Source organism: Mchenga conophoros, linkage group LG3 (genome assembly GCF_057382185.1).
Source record: "Mchenga conophoros isolate Kocher_MC1m ecotype Shallow Benthic linkage group LG3, M_conophoros_male_GT1.1, whole genome shotgun sequence".
Lineage (NCBI taxonomy): Eukaryota > Metazoa > Chordata > Actinopteri > Cichliformes > Cichlidae > Mchenga > Mchenga conophoros.
In genome coordinates, this window is record NC_140528.1 from 25302682 (window position 1) to 25320231 (window position 17550).

Here is a 17550-nt window from a genome sequence, read left to right on the forward strand (position 1 = left end):
CACCTTTTGTTAAATGCACCCTACCTTCACCCATCTTACACATTTGTATATATGTAAACATGCTGTGCTTGATCTCTGTATCGTGGTACTTCCTCTGTATCTTGGCTCTGGTACCGGTTCCTTGTTGTCCATATGTTCCTCTGACTCTGTATCCTCCATCTTCTGTTGCAGGTTCCTTCTGTATTTACAGAGATGATGATGAAACTGAAGACTAACACTTTTGCTGGTTCATGAGGTGCTTACACTGCACTTTCCTGCCTCACTTCTGCTGTTTCTGTTGCTTCGCTCACTGGCTGAAACTTGTGAGCTACAGCTCTTGGATTACTGTGTGATCTTTGCTGAGGCCTGTAGTGTTTCACATCACTGCCTTTAATGGACCTTTATTTTTGAAATACCCAGCACCAAAAAAAGTCTGTTTTTTGGCAAGCATCTCATAGAAGAGCTAGTCAGCACAGTAGCATCTTATGACCAGCAGGAAATGAAGCGATGCTAAGGAGAGGAGGGAGGAAAAAAGGATGACTTTACCCCCAACAGTTTGGATTTGAGCAATGCTGTCAATCAGTTTGCTAAAGCACAATGTCTGAAAGGTGACGTTCTGAAGGGTGGATAGTTCATGTTTTATGAAAACTTGTGATTATGCACACATGCTGCAATATATGTGTGTAATATATGTAGAAGCTGGTCCTTTGGAAATGAGTGAATGAAGAATTCTATAATAACTGTCGCTGTTTGGTGCAATAACCCCATCCAGTCAGTTAATCTATAAATGACTGGTTGCTTCTTTTGTTTCAGACATCACAGCTGTTATGTTACTTTAGATAAATGCGTCCATTCTTCCGATCTGACTGTGGTTCTTGTGCATGGTGCTGATCATAGCTAGAAATATGCGAGCTATTATTTTTGAAGTTACACCGTCTTCAGCTCTGGTAAAATTCAAACTCCTGATGTGTACCTGTTTTACTAAAGGCTAATTTTTTTTAAAAAAAATTTAGAACTTCTTAGTGTTCTGGGCATTTAGTATAAATCTCTAAACTGACAATCAACATTTTCACCAGCAAATCAACACTGTTTACAGAGTCAGCAAGTAGATTCAGTGAAGCTTTAGTGCCCAATTATCTTATGATGAATATCCAGAGGCGGAAAGAGTACTAAAATATTTTACTCAAGTACAAGTAAAATTACCTAGTAGCTCATTTAAAATTTACTCAGAGTAAAAGTTACATAGTTACTTTTTTGTCAACAGGAGGACAGCCTCTTCTGAGTAGTGCAAAACAGACAATGGGATAAATCTCAAAGTAGTTGTTTTTTAATTAAAAGAAAATCTTTACAAATTAAAGTGCAGTGGCGGTTAAACTGCAAGTCTATACATCAAAATGGATAATGGTCACCAAACCAACCAACCAAACTGTCAAAACCATATAATTCTTTTACATGTGAATGTGTTCTAAACTGTCAAATAAGAGAACAAGTACTGAATTGAGCTGTACGGCAGCTGCTATAAAAATGTGTTCTAATTTTTTAAACTTGGCCCTGCTCTGTTAATTTTGAGGAGCAATTCAATTCAATTCAATTCAATTCAATTCAATTCAATTCAATAAAACTTTATTGATCCTGAAGGTTGACCCCGAAGGAAATTGGGTTAAGGCTGCCGACCTTTGCCAGCGTCATCTTACCCTCCGACCATACATACATTACACAAACATCGCATGGGGAAGACAGGTCAGAGAGATATAACGATGGAAAATGCACAACATGAGGAAAGATAAGGAGAAAAAAATAACTCCCCCCAGACTGAGCTCCAACAGGGAGATTTAATTTGAGAACAGAGAAAAAACACCTCTGCACATAGCACATGTTATTCTTTTGCCTGCAGTGTGAACATATGTGGGTTAAGTAAGAAAGTAGCCACTTCTGTCTTCTGTGTAATTTAACAATTTTTTTTTAAAATAAATTATTATTATTAACAAACAGGAAAGGTAAACACATTTTCTTTTGGCAATTTACCAATCGAGTAAAAAAAAATTTAAGTTGCGTGGACAACAACGTGCCCAATAACAGCTTATGTCTTAGCTTAATGTGATTAACTTGAGCACAGCCTTTTTTGCTAAAATAAATGTACAAGTTTCATTTAACTTACCTCTACATGCTTGCGCAGGTTTGATGTGGAATTTGTAAAAGCTGCTAACTCGGTCTCTCTGGGCAAACACAGCTTACACTGCATAATAAAGCTGTTGCCTTTCTTGCACTTGAAGCCAAAATGGTCCCTTAAATACGGCCAGGGGTTCACATCGGTTTCTTCGAGTTCAGGGTCAGCAGAATTCGATGGGGTTTCTTTTTTCGCTGGATCCGTACCACCGATGTCAGACTCCATCTTTATCGTGACCCAACGCTAATTTGTTCTACCATCATTCCCTGCAGTTTTTCCGAAGCGCAATGTTGTTGTTGTTTTTTTGTTTGTTCTTTTAATTTACTCAGTAACGGGTGTGATTGAAAATGTAGTGAAGTACAATATTTTTTAAAAAATATACTTAAGTAAAAGTAAAATTACAGACTTGAAAAATGACTTTAAAAAGTACAAATACACAAAAAAACTACCCAATTACAGTAACACAAGTAAATGTAATTCGTTACTTTCCACCTTTGTGAATATCTAAATATACTGCATTTAAATACTTGCTAGCCTGCTTGATCATTTTCATTTAGATTTTTAGGCTGTCTTTAAATTCAGTCCTCTGTAGGTTCATATTTCTTGAACAATATACATCTTGTCTTCCAGATTGGATTAAAATTGTTCTGCTTTTTCAACATAAATGTACAAATGACTGTTCAAATGCAATATGATGAATCTTCTCAGTGATGCCAGTGGTGCTCCATTTGGAGAAACTGAGAAAAATCTTTGTACAAACTTACCACCATAATGGAGCAAAGATTTTGTCTTCTTACAAGCATCAAAAGTCAGTTTGGCTAATCTCTTTAAAATAGTCATACCACATATCTTGTTGCTTTGTTCTAATCAGTTCATCAATTTCTCTCAAAGAGAAATTACTCTCATTTGACCACCTCCAGGTGTCTTTGAACAGGAGGTGGTCATCATCACACTCATCAGCGAGTCCTTAGATCAGGTCCGCAAATTCTTTTCCTTCCACCTGAAGTCCACTGGTTGAGTCAGTGTGAAGATATCTGCAGCAGTTCTGACTAGAGATGGACCGATCCGATATTACGTATCTGTAGCAGTCCGATACTGACCTAAATTACTGGATCGGATATCCGATCCATTAAATATCAAAAAAGCTTGTGTAGCGAGTTGATGGGAACAGCTGTTTCAAGTCCAAACGTGTCTTAAAAACCTTAGCGAGCCCTCCTCCAAAACCAGAAACTCTCTGAACATTAAAAAAGGTACAGCCAGCTGGTACTAGTTCATTAAAGCACTTAACTCACTCTGTTTATGTGAACTTGGCCATTTGCCTTTGCTGTTGTGTGTGCGGATGATTATCAGCTTTATTTAGCTTTTAGCTACCTGGATATTCTCCCTGTCAATCATCACTTGACTGTCTCAGTGACGTTCAACTGTGGATGGCAAATAACTGTTTAAATTTTAATGATAATAAAATGGAAGAAATTTTATTTAGCCTGCATTGCTCTATTGTTTCTCCATTTGCTGACATTGGTGTTTTGACCTCCCTTCTGAAAAGTTCAATCGTAAATCTTGGTGTGAATTTTGATTCTGCACTTACCTTTGATGGTCATGTAAATGGGGTGGATAAATCGTCTTTTTATCACCTCAGACACCTATCGAAGGTCAAGTCTTTACTTTCCAAACGTAATTTGGAAACTGTTATTCATGCCTTTATTACCTCACGTTTGGACTATTGCAATTCCCTTTTAATTGGGGTTTGGTTAGGCACCCTGTCATGCTTGCAATTAATGCAAAATGCGGCAGCACTTTTTTTAACTCGTAGAAGGAAATTTGACCGTATCACTCCGGTTCTGGCTTCACTACATTGGCTTCCTATTGTTTTTAGGATCCATTTTAAAGTCCTTTATTGGTTTTAAAAATTTTAAATGGTTTGGCCCCTGTTTATTTATCTGATTTGTTGAAGCCTCATGTTCCTACTCACTCTCTCCGTTTAGCTGATCAATTGCTGTTGTCAGTCCCTAAGTCGCGGCTGAAACTCAGAGGAGATCGAGCTTTCTCAATTGCAGCTCCGATGCTTTGGAACAACCTTCCCTTTCATATCAGACAAGTGTCTTCAGTGCAGCTCTCTAAGTCCGGATTGAAAACCCGTTTTATTCCCTGGCTTTTAAGTCCCTCCTATTATTTTATACTATGTTTTGCTTTTCTTTGTTTTTGTGTTGTTCAGCACTTTGGTCTGTCTGGTGCTATATAATAAACGATGATGATGATGATGATGATGATGATGATGATGATGAAACTGACATTATCTGTGTGGAGTTTCTAAAAAAGAACATCAATCACACCTACTGGCTCACTGGATTGTAAGGATACATCTTTCCTCTCTCCTGAAATTTACAATCAACAGATCGATTTCACACTCTCTTTTTAACATGTTTTATTCCTCATTATTTTATAGATTAACATATTCAGGCAGTATTTAAAATGAGATACAAACACCAAAGACATATCAAATGAAATCAGGACATTTGAATAATGTTTGCAAGTTTCTGTTTCTTACAATTTTATAAAATATTTCAATCACATTTGTAAGGCTTCATTTGGCTGTACAACAACTACTGTCACCAGTAGATGTCCCCCAAGAGTGTAATAACTGAAGCTTCAATCATCTTTTCACACAGTGGTTCAACAAGGTTCAGAGCTTCACAAAGCCTTGTTTTACCAGAGGAAGTCTGAACTGCTCACAGCAGAAAAACTGCAATTTGAAAGAGAACAAGAAGAAGAAAGAGCCTGCTCATCACTCATGCACACAGTCTGGTGCAATCAGCTGGTTCTTAAATACCAGTGAGCTGATGAAGACAATAAGCAGCAGGTGTGAGGTACCACTGTGCACTGTACAAGGATGAGGAACTTTACCTTGGGATTTTACCTTAATGCAACATATACTAACTAATATTAAACTTCATAATATTATACATTATAGCATTTACATAAAACCGTTTCCATGTAGAAATGGAAGTCCTTATGAAATTGGATCTTTTAAGCTACTTAATCTGTAATCAATTTGATATTTAGCTTTTCTTTCATGTCGAGTAAATCACAATTACAGCTTCTCAACTGTAATTATGGTTTTACCTCAATTATTACTGAATCAATACAGTAATTTGGGGTTTGAGCTGCTAGTGCCAAGATGAATTATTAAAAATGACATTGAAGTAAAAGAAGTGAAAAAGTTAACATTTTTGAAGTCTAAAATTATATTTTTAAAAACAAACAAAGAAAAAACTACCAGCAATATTTTATAAAAATATAAAAATATGATTCAATCCATTTTTACTTACCAAGCAAAAAATTACAACAACAGTCGCCTCAAGCAGCTTTAGATATTGTGAGGTACAAAGTACAAACCATACAAACTCCCACCAAAACTACTTGAATCCACATTTCCCAGAATGCTTTTGAAGAAACGTTTTAAAAATCAACACACCCCAAACACAAAGTAAATAAATGCAAACCCTTTTGATCAAGAATCAGAGAGGATTTTACTTCTTAGAACAGATGAAATTAAACATTTTATTATCAGCTTGTTTGGACCACTTATGTGGGCTTCCTCTATTCATGGCTCCAGACATGTCACAGCCATCAGTCGTTCCGTCAGAGTCCCAGTTTTTATATTCAACTACCTCATCAGTGACCCAGAACCAGAAACCTAGAGTGCAGGTGTAGCGCAGTCCCAGCCATACGTAGGTAGAGTTGGCCTGCTTGACTTTCTCCTGGATCCAGTTCTGTTCATTGGAGTTAGTAATGGACACCAGGTCATTGTAGTTCTCTCTGCAGTAATACAGGGCCTCCTCCCAGGTCTTGTTTTCTTTGATCAGGATCAAATTATCTGTTAAAAATAAATAACTTCAATGAGTATTGGTATTAAAAAAGGAGACAGAGCAAGGAGTGCTGTGGCTATTTTACAGTCACTACTTCTTTTTATATTATGAAAAACAAAAAATAAGTAGAAAAAATACTTCGTACTGATAGTATTTTTAGCATTGTAAAAATATACTCATTGTAAAACTCACCATCATAACAGAAGAAGGGTTTTTCTTTGTCACATTCATCAGAGCTCCATTTTCCTGATCTGTTTAACAGAGTCATAGCACATTTCTTGTTGCTTTGTTTATCATTGAATAACTGCATATCCCAGTATCTGAAAGAGAAATCACTCCCATCTGACCACCTCCAGCTGTCTCTGAACAGACCGACCCATGCGCTAAAGGTATAGTTGTTAAACAGGGCCTTCATTTCTTCTCCATCTACCTGATCGAGTCCACTGGCCAAGTCAGTGTGATTTGATCTGCAGTAGCTCTGAGCCTCTGTCCAGTTCATAGATGTTTTAATCAAATGGAATGTTTTATTGTCTTTCTTCATTCCTGTAAAACCAACAGAATAAAACACAATGACATCCTTCAATTATTTGTCTCCTGAAACTTTTTTCTGAAATGACAATTATGTGATTACTTATTAATATCATGATACTATAATAACGTTTAGTAGTATTCACATCTCCTCACCATCGTAGCAGATGAACCACATAGTAATGTTACATGAAACATCTACCAGCTTTTTATCTCCATTATCGTATCTTTTCCTCCCACAGTTCCCAGGCGGTTCTTTAACAGTATCAGTTCTTCCATCCAGATTCCAGCTGCTGTCATTATGAATGTATTCCACTCCTGGCAGAGACCAACGCCACGTCCTGTTTCCACCTGTGTTGTTCAGTCCAATCCAGGCTTCTCCTTGATTCTGTGCGGAGTTACGGAGTCTGCTCATGTCTGTCATGTCTGTCATGTCAAACACTTTGGCCAGGTCTGTATATTTCTTTCTGCAGTATCTCTGTGCTTCATACCAGCTCTTGTTTTCTTCAATAAAGTGGTACTCATACAGGCAGCATGTAAAGAAGCAACACTGACCTGAAATACAGAAATATGATAAAATAAAAATCTGATTAGCAAATTAAACTTTTCAGGTTAAAACTGTCATATAAATGAGAATGAGTGCAATGATTTGTCAAACATTTTGGTCGAATCATTTTAAATATCTTTGAGCTTCTTCACTAAAATGATACTTATACAGCTGACATGTCAACAAGAAACTGACCCCCAAAAACTGAAAGAAATGTGTTGATGCAAGAAACTAATTTAGATGATGGAGAAAAGATTTGCCAGATAAACATGAATCTATATTCAGTGAATACATTGGTAGAAATATTGCAAATGTTTAATGAACCAACATTAATCTTTGTTCATTTTAAATTTAAAACAGTACATCGGGTGAAACAATCCACTTACCCATCAGAATAAGCAGAAACAGACTCCACTGCATCTTTGATCTGACAGATGAAAGTGATGTTTTATTGCTCAAGGAAACAAAGATTTGAACAGAGCTTTTTCGATGGACACTTTATGTCAGGAAAGAAAAGATGGATCAATATATCATGGTAGGAAATATATATGACAAGAAGCCTGATAAGGAAAAATAGTGTGAAGCATTATGAATCATGACATCACTGTTTCAGCTGCAGTTACTCAGACATCTAATCATTTTTAATCCGAACCTCTCAAACTGACAGTATTTATTTGACGAAACAAGTCTTTTCAGGTTCAACAACGTTTAATATACACACGCTTTGGATGTTATCAGCCTCATGAAGCAGGTGTTTATAACAATAGTACCCACTTTACAGTTACTTAGGTACTTGCTACAGGTTATCAACTAAATGAAGATTATTACATAAAAAACATAAAGTTCTTATAATATATAATGTTAAGATGGATCCATCCTCTTAACCACTTATCCTGCTCTGACGTGCAGGCCAGCCTGTAGATTATTACAGCTGTTTGTGTGAGAGGCTGGTTATGTTTATTTCCAAGTATTTCTGATTACGCTACACTTTTATATAAAAAAGTCTCCATTTTCCAAACTTCAGTCATTTTAATAAATGTGTGTGTTGATACAAATTAGGCTGCGTTTTTAACTCTACTTCTGCTTTTAGTTGTAAACAAATTCTGTGCTGTGAGTAGGAAACAAATATCATGCTCAGTGAAAAGGTGACTTTCATTGTGCAAATTATATAGATTTTATAAGTTCTGAATCAATCAGATAGAAGTTTGACAACCATAAACTCAAACTCATGAATGCTGTGCTGTTTGAGCCACAGGGTTCATAAAGAGTGTCAGGAGTCCAAATGTTTTCATTAAACCAGATGAAATTGAGCTGATAAATAAAATAAATAATTAATAAACTCCGCAGCATCTTTTATATCAGACATATTTGAGCTGACATAGAGCCAGTTTGGTAACACTTATGTGCTGCATGAACAGTGTATGTCAGGCTGAAATATGGAAACCACAATCAAAAGGATCAATGCAGAAACATATTCATACAAACTCCAAATCATGAATTTATTATAATACAAAGTGAACTGAAATACTTTAAACGCTCTCCACATATTACATTAAACAAGTCGCCCAGTGTAATGTAGAGGAATAAAGAAAGGAGGAGGACAGAGGGAAAGATGAATGAAGAGTTGCAGCTAAATGCTTGTAAATTAGTGCCCAATGCCAGGTCATTGAAAAACACAAGTTCATATGCATTTAGTAATTTACTTGTATGTGCTTTATATTGTGTGTTATATTTCATTGACTGTGAAGTTTTTAATACTTACACATGATGGTTAAATATAAAGATAATCCTTTGAAAAGTTTTGTTGGGTTAAAGAAGTGCATGTTGTGGTTCAGCCTGACATTGATCTTTTGGGCTAATCATGAGTGAGCCTTTACCCACAATCAGTCCCAAATTTTAGCTTTTGTAGTCTGGATAATTTTTATACTAGACGAGTGTAGTGGAAAAATTTCAGTGCTCGACTGTACTGAAACGTTACTAATGTTAAATATTTTTCATATTTGGTCGCAAAATATAAATTGATTAATTCAAATATTTGCGTCATATAGAAAACTGAAAAACAGAAATATTGAGTAATGACATCATCTACATTCGACCTGTACTTATGTACAAAGATAAAATGACAAAAAAACAAAATAAACAAAATTAAACTTACATCTGGTTAGTTCTCTCCTTGATGTCTCTCCTCAGTGTGTTCATGAAAACTGCTGTCGAGTAAATGTTATGGGCTACACTAAAACAGAGATCTTATTTCCCAAAGGTCAACATTTGAATATTAAAAATTTTCACCAGAAGGATCCAGTGTATATATCAGATATGAAACGGGGATGTGATGCTGTTGAAAACATAAATATAACACTGCACTGTTGTCTGTCAAACGAGCAAGAGCAGGAAGGAGAAAGAACATGTAAATATATCTTTTCCATTTATAGTTGATAATAAATGCAACACAGTGAGACTAGAGTTGCACATAAAAATGCTTCAGGTTTACCTCATCATACAACTGTCAGTGACTCTGTTATTATAGTTCTGATTTGTATAATTAGTTTTATAAATGATTATTTCATTTTTACTTTTTGCTTTGAATTCAGTTTAATTTTAGTTTGTTTCCAGAGTGGATTTTCTTGTTTTGTATGGACGGCATTGCAGAGGCAAAATGAGTGCATGTACTTTCACTGCCTCGTCAGACAAGTTGTAATCATTTTTTTTCCAAACAATACTAAACTATATTTTATTTTAGCATTCCTAATCGAATAAAATGTTTCACTGTATTTGACTTATTTTTTTCAAAGTCCAGTTTTTATTTTTATTCTACTTAACTATATATTGTTTTCACATCTAGGTTTAAATTTTACTCTTAGTTCAGTATAATAAGTTTGGTTCCATCAACCTTACAGTTAAACTTGTTTCAGCAAAGTTCCAAAAAGTCCTCTTAGATTTTTATTCAGCTCTAACAAATGAGTATAAATCATAAACTACAAACTGTCTGAACACACATTGTTGGCTGTACAGCATCAACAATCTGTAGACGTCTTCTTACTTCTGTATAAGCCAGTAAAAAAAAAGAAGGTGTATATAACAATAATCTAACTCTGGGTTTGACTCAGAGGTTGTTCCAGCTGTTTGTGTGAGAGGCTGGTTACATTTATTTCCACACATTTGTGATTATCCTACACTTTCATATGCATAAAAGGTCTCTGGTTTCAAAAGTTGAGTAATGTTAATAAATTTGTGTATTGATGCAAATTAGGCTGAGTTTCTAACTCTACTTCTTGTTAGGATGCCTGGGTCATTGACCCCGGGGTTTTTGAGTTTATTATATTATTTATACTTTCTAGTCTTTGGTTTATGTCTGTCTTCTCTAGTTGTTCTGTCTCCCCTGTCACCTGTATCCCCTTGTCTAGTTCGCGTCTCTGTGTAACCTTAGTTCCTATATCCCCGTGTCCAGTCAGTGTCTGTGTCTGCCCTGGTCCCACGTCTCTGTTCCCTCTGTACTGCCTGCATGTGAGTCTGTGTCTTTGTTCAGTCTGTGTTATGTGTTTCCTGTTTTACGTTGAAGGTCTCTGTCTTATCTCGGTGTGTTCACTTTACGCTTCTTTGGTCTCGTCAGTTCTGATTTGTCCCAGCTGTGTTTCCCTCCTGTTACTCATTCCCTGATTGCTCCCTCTGTGTATTTAAGCCCTGTGTTTCTTTGTGTCCGTGTTGCGATCTACCGTTTATTTTGCTGTGTGTTTGCCAGTCCACCGGTGTTAGTTTATTTTGAGTTTTTTCCTGTTATGTTATGTTTGCGTTCAGCATTAAAGCTGTTTTGGTTTAAGTTTGTCTCTGGAGTCTGCATCTTGGGTCCTATCCCTGTCCGCACACAGCCGTCACCTAACACTTCTGCTTTTAGTTGCAAAGAAATTCTTTGCTGTGAGTGGGAAACAAATATCATGCTCAGTGAAAAGGAGACTTTCATTGTGCATGTGGACTTTAATATGATACTGTCAGGCAAGTTATTATTATTAGTTCAACTTGTTTCCTGAAAGAAAAAAAAAAAACTTCAGGTAAAGCCTGCTTCTATTAAACTGTTAATAGATTAGAATCTAGACTCCATTCTCGCTCTCACCTCCCTGCTTCACCTCCTGGAACTCTGAATTCCAGCAGGATCATTCCGATACTCACCCGGAGCTCTGCAGCCACTCCTCCCCATCTCATGCACCTGTAAACAATGTTTCTCACTACCACCTTTTTCTTATCCCTGTTTATTCGTCAGGTCCCTTATTCCACTCGGCCCCCATGCTCTAGCTCTGATTTCCTTTTTTTGCCAAGTTCATGTCTTTGCCTACCTAGCTCATGTTATTATTTATAGTGTTATTCTCAGGTCCTTGTATATAGTCTTTTTCTTAGTCCCAGCACCTATGTCACACACTTGTATATAGCCCCTCATTCATGTTCATAGTTTTTGTGCTCATACTCCTGTATCAACCGTGTATATAGCCCCCTGCCCATGTTTATTAATATTTGTCTCTCACGTTTAAATCATGTCTTTGTAAATAAAGTTCATGTCACTCCAAGCCTCTGTTTTGAATCTGCTTCTTTTTGGGTCATCTTTGTGTGCTGGCTTCACCAGCTGTGAAGGTCATCTAGATCTTCATCTCGCTGGTGTCGTCCAGCAGTATGGTCAGTGTGACTGTCTCTGCAGTAGGTCTGAGACTGTGTCCACTTAAATGTTTCAGTCAAATACAGTGTTTTATTGTCTTTATTTCTGAGGCAAAAATAAAACTCCCATCAGCACTTGACAAAAAAAGGAAATAAATACCCAAACAATTTAGCGTCAATAGTGTGTGTGTGGTTGTGGTTCTCTCTCTCATCCTCCAATTCAGGACTTGTCCTTCTCCTCCTGACTGCAGGTGTTTCTCGTCATATTTGCAGGCATATCGAGAGGAAGAGAGCAAATGGAGCTGTTGGGACATTTGAGGCAGTCGGCTGTGTGGATGCGAGAGGAGGAACACTCGTCATCATGTTACTCCCAGTGGGGAGGATGTCCAGACAGACTCAAGCTGAATAACAACCCACAATGAAATAGATCAACAAAGAAAAATTTATTTAGAGCATAAAGAGAAAAGAAAATGGAAATACATCTTTCCTATTTATCATTTTTACTGAATGCAACACTCAGCACTTAGACAAAAGTTGTACACGAAAATGCTTCAAGTTAACATCACCACCTGATCTTTTGTGATGACGTGATGAAACCTGCTTCCGGGCCCAAACTACCCTGCTTTTAATTAGGCTGTTGTGTTTTTAACATGTTTTAATGCTTTGTATCTTATTCTATTTAATCTCAACAAGCCCCTAAAACAGTCAGTGATCACTGTCGGTCTCTCTCGGTTTTTATTACCACTAATCATTTTAAAGCTTAGTTTTTACAATGTAACTACAGCCCAGCCCATGCAGCAGTATATTAATGACTAACCTGGTATTGCGGACGGACCATCTGAGTCGTTCTCCTGGCTGAAGTTTGGTCCTAACCATCAGGAACCCTCACGTTAACTTTTATTGAGTGGAAAAAGGTTAGCGTTCAGCCTCCATCTTCACTGTGTTTATATTATGCTAACATAGCTGTGTCGCTAGCGATCATGTAGCACATCATTATATACCAGCTAGCCCAACTTCAGTAACTTCACTGGCGTTCAGAAACGTCACTGCTGTTTTCTGTCTTCATTATGTCAGAAATTATAGCAGAGCCGTTCGTTTTAGTTCTTTTCAGAAACCCCACAGTCAGAACTTGGTATATCATGTTATATCATCCCAGTATCTGAAAGAGAAATCACTCCCATTTGACCACCCCCAGCTGTCTCTGACAGACCGGACAACACTGACAACAACACTGACCTGAAAAACAGAAATATGACATACATAAAAGCCTGATTAAAGAAATTAAACAGTACAGGTTAAAACTGTCAGACATGAGAAGACTCAGTGAATCCAAGAGGAGAACCTAATCATCTCATAAACATGATTAGGACAAGGACATTATTATTCCTTGATATGAATTCATCCATTCATTCTCTGCCACCTATCCTTTCGAGGGTCGCGGGAGGGCTGGAGCCTATTCCAGCTGTCTTAGGATGAGAGACATGTTGCCAGTCTGTCGCAACACATTAACAACACATTGACACTCACACCTGTGGGAAGTTTAGAGATTCCAATTAACCTACCCACGCAAACACGGTAAGAACATGCAAACTCCACACAGAAAGACCCTGGCCTGATGGTGGAATTGAACTCAAGGCCTTCCTGCTGTGAGGCAACAGAGCTAACCACCGTGTTGCCCTAGACACAATCATTCATTTTTATTATTTCAGCAGCTCATGAACAAGCTGATAAACATTTTATGCTAGTTCCTCTTTTCAATAAGAGTTGCGTAACATAAATCTAATATTTTTTTTCTGAGTACAAAGAGAAAAACTATCTCAAATATTCTCTACACATCACCTCTGTACCACAAACATGAAATTATATTACAAGTTTTAAAATTACATGAGACATTTTTTTTCTATTTGATGTCTTCATGAAGACAGCTCTCAAGTAAATATTGATATACACTAAAAGGGAGCTCTCTTTGTAGTCTATCGGATTTGAATATCAAAGTACAAGAGTGTGACTTTCCCCTGAATGAATGATCCACTGATGAAGGGATTTGTATGTTCCAGTTATGAAAGGCGTCATTATGAGTAAACAGGAAAAAGGGGCAGAAAACACTATGCTGCTAGCTGTTCACCAAGCCAGAACATATAAACATTCATCCATTATCTTAAACTGGGTGTGAGGCACAGTTAATCCGATACCAATATCATAAATTTGGGCATCTGCCGATACTGATATGAATCCGCTATAGTCGATCCATTTAATAATCAATAAAACTGTTTTTCAATGTCTTGCTGCTTTTTAAAAAACAAAACACTGAGGCTATTCTATTATTCTTGTATGCGAAAATTGCACTGCACCCAAAAATATTTCACAGTTCAGCGATACTGATCTTTTTATTTAAAATTTTGGAAAGAACTCTTAATCTAAGTATACTGCTCCAACTGCTAAGGTTACGCCATGTCGCACGTTTTATGAGGTGCTTTTGGGATATTTAATGGATCGGATTACTTTTTTGTTTTTCTCTCAAATATCTGATCCAGTAATTTAATTCAGGATCAGACCGATACCGATACTTTATATCTGATCAGTTTATCCCTATCATTAATTAACTCATTCACTGCCAGCCATTTTCAAATCAGGTAACTCCCCACTGCCAGGGTTTTTGAGCATTTTTACTCATTTTTGAAGAGCCACAGAAAACTGTGTGTTATGATCATATAAACGCTGAACCTACCAAAATGAAGAACAGACTTTCTTCTTTCATCCAAAAAAAAAAAGCTTGTTTCTACCATTTTCCATTCTTTAGTAATCATCTGTAGAAGAGAGGTGGGTTCCACCAAAAATGCCTGTTTTGACCAAAAAAAGGGAGAAAACGAGCTTTTTGTGAAAAATACATTTCAAGCAGAAAAGTGCCTTTGACACTAATATTTCTTGCTTTGTGACACCTCTAACATATAAAATAGTTCTTCACTTCTATAAAACAGAAATAACACTGAGAAAGGTTATGTTTTATCAAAACAATTTATTTACAAATATATGAAAAAATAAAATTCACTGACAAGCTGCCCGAGGTTGTATTCTAGCCCCTCCCATTGAAAAACGTAATTGACGTCTATAGACGTCAATGGCAGTGAATGAGTTAATAAACTGGACAATAAATAAATAAGTTAATAAATACATAAATAATTTATTACATGTTTTAAATTAAACCAATGGACAAAAAGTCATTACTGAAATATTTATTTAATTAATTTCAATTTAAACGAATGAATGAAACATTCAATTAATTATTTACTAGCATATTTAATGAATTCATTTTGTCACCCCTGGCCCTCCATAATTTATGCTTAGTGAAATGATGCAGGACTGTTGGATGACTAGGATAAAGTCTCTGCTTTCAACATTTTAGTCATTTGAATACATTTGTGTATCGAGGCACGCTAGACTGAGTATCTAACTCTACTTCTGCTTTTGCTCATAAACAAATTCTGTGCTGTGGAAACAAATATCATGCTCAGTGAAATTCTAACTATGTTTGTGTAAGGCACACAGACTGTCAGGCAGTGCCATGGAGACTGAGATCTCTCCGGCCAGATGTGAAGTGAAAGGCTCAACCTCCAGTGTTACATGTGATTTATAGAGCCTAAATCACTCTGTTCTTTGTGTGCTTTTGCTGGTGACTTTATTCTTTCTTGAAAAAATGAATGAAAATATAAATTTGATCAATATGTTTGATCAATATGTTAGCAGAGACAGAGATATTGTAGAATGTGTGGAATAATTGGGAGACTCTCCCAGTAAACATTGGCTTGGCATTATTTTCCATATCAATTATTGCATCCTTTTGTGTTTTGTGTAAGATATATGTCACAGCCATTTGGCAGTCCACTCAAGTCCAGCTGCCAACTGACTTGAGTGGACCTGACTAGTGGCAGTAGCTGTTTGGTAATGATTTGAGCCATTCTCTATGAAGGGGAGATAAAGGAGGCGGGCTGAAATTGGAGGCTGTCAGGGGGTTAGCCTGCTTCAAAGGAAAAATAAACCTAGTGTGTATGAGGGGGTTTTTTGTGAGTGGATGAGATCACACAGGACACACTGATCTCTGACTCTCTGACATTTAAGCTATAGGATTCAGTAAGAATGTGATCGTGTATTAAGTAGAGTATGATTGACAAACAATTTTGATGAAAAAGTATTCTGTGTCGCTGGTTTAAAAGGCATTTTGCTAAAATTAATTTTCTTTGAGCCAGGAGAGTTTTCTCTACGCGTGACTCTCCAGTTTACTTCAGAACCAGCAACACACTCAAAGAAAAACTGGTTCATCCTAAAGACAAACTCAACAATTTAGTGTACGCTGTACAGTGTAGCGAGGAATGCCCAGACCTCTACATTGGAGAGACCAAACAGCTACTTCATAAACACATGGCACAGCATAAAAGAGCCACCTCCACGGGTCCATCTGCATCTAAAGGTCAAAGGTCACTCTTTCGAACATGCCAATGTTCACATTTTGGACAGAGAGGACAGATGGTTTGAAAGAGGAGTGAAAGAAGCCATCTATGTCCACTGTGAGCGACCATCTTTGAACAGAGGCGGGGTTTATGACACCAACTCTCTGCCATCTATAATCCAGTTTTGAGATCCCTTCCCAGACGCCTTAACGCCCACTCACATCCTGGGCCATCTGACCTCAGGAAATCACATGATAGGGTGGGGCTAGGATTCACAATGAGCTCACCCGAAATCTTGGCTGAGTGTGACCCACACCCATTTATAATCTTTTTTTTTTTTTTTTTTGAACTCAAAAACTCTGCTTTAATGCAGGCTTGGAAGGAATACAAAACAATAAGAAACTAAACTGAGAAATCCAAGAATATAACTCACGAGAGAAAACACAGCACGAGAGGGGAACCAATGTTAACAACGCGACAACAAGAACTAACTTTTTTTTTTTTTTGTGAAAAAAACAAAAAAAACCCCAAAACATTTATAATCTTAAAGCTGTTCTGCTTCACTGCATGTAGGAAGTGTCAGTCTACTTACTCCTTCTTTCTTCTGGTCTACCCAAAGGTCTTCTCTAAATAAGTAAAATTCACTTCGTCACCAATAGTTTTCAGATATGCTGTGCAGTCTAACAGAACATTTCCCACGTTATTACATCACACTCAGCACTCACAGTTGATACAAGCCCAAAGATCTATTTTGGTTTTCTGATCATTTCATTTGCAGCCTGGTCATCATCAGAGCAGACTTTTTTCAGTCTAGCAGCAGGGGCGACCGTGGCTCAGGGGGTTGGGAAGCTCATCTGTAACCGCAAGGTTGCCCGTTCAGGGTTTTAATAGTTTTGCAATTTTCATTAGTTTTTATTTTTATTTAGTTTTGACTTCAGATTTTCAATTTTATATCAGTTTTAATTAGTTTTTACCATTTGTTTGCTAGTTTAGTTTAGTTTTTAGTTTTTAGTTTTTGAAAATCCTTAGTTTCAGTTTAGTTTTGATTAGTTTCAGTTATAGTTTTAGTCGTTTTTGCAATAATTAAGTGCAACAAAATCCCAGTTTCATCATACCAGTCATGCTCTTCTGCTTATCCGTGGGTATGTTGCTATTCCAGCTACCATACCCTGCACCCTGGACAGGTCGCCTGTCTGTCACAGGGCTAACAAGCAGAGACAGACAACTCACATTCCCACCTCTGGGTTCTTTAAAAAAATAAAATAAAATTAGGGCAGATGAACAACCACTGATACCAGGCAACTATAAACGATATATCTTGGCCCCAATGAGACTACTAATTCTTGCAACACCGGGTGTTCATAATTTTTGTTC

General features: G+C 36.9%; 1 protein-coding gene across 1 annotated transcript; it reads right to left on the reverse strand.

Annotated features, from left to right (window-relative positions):
- Window positions 1-4611: 4611 nt before the first annotated feature.
- LOC146577828 (C-type mannose receptor 2-like) lies at window positions 4612-9294 on the reverse strand. The gene is made up of 5 exons (XM_085255422.1): window positions 9246-9294; window positions 7477-7517; window positions 6700-7098; window positions 6208-6558; window positions 4612-6023 (listed from the first exon to the last, which is right to left on the reverse strand). Exons 1-5 carry the CDS (start codon window positions 9287-9289, stop codon window positions 5677-5679), a joined length of 1182 nt encoding a protein of 393 aa, XP_085111548.1. The 5' UTR covers window positions 9290-9294; the 3' UTR covers window positions 4612-5676.
- Window positions 9295-17550: the final 8256 nt, after the last annotated feature.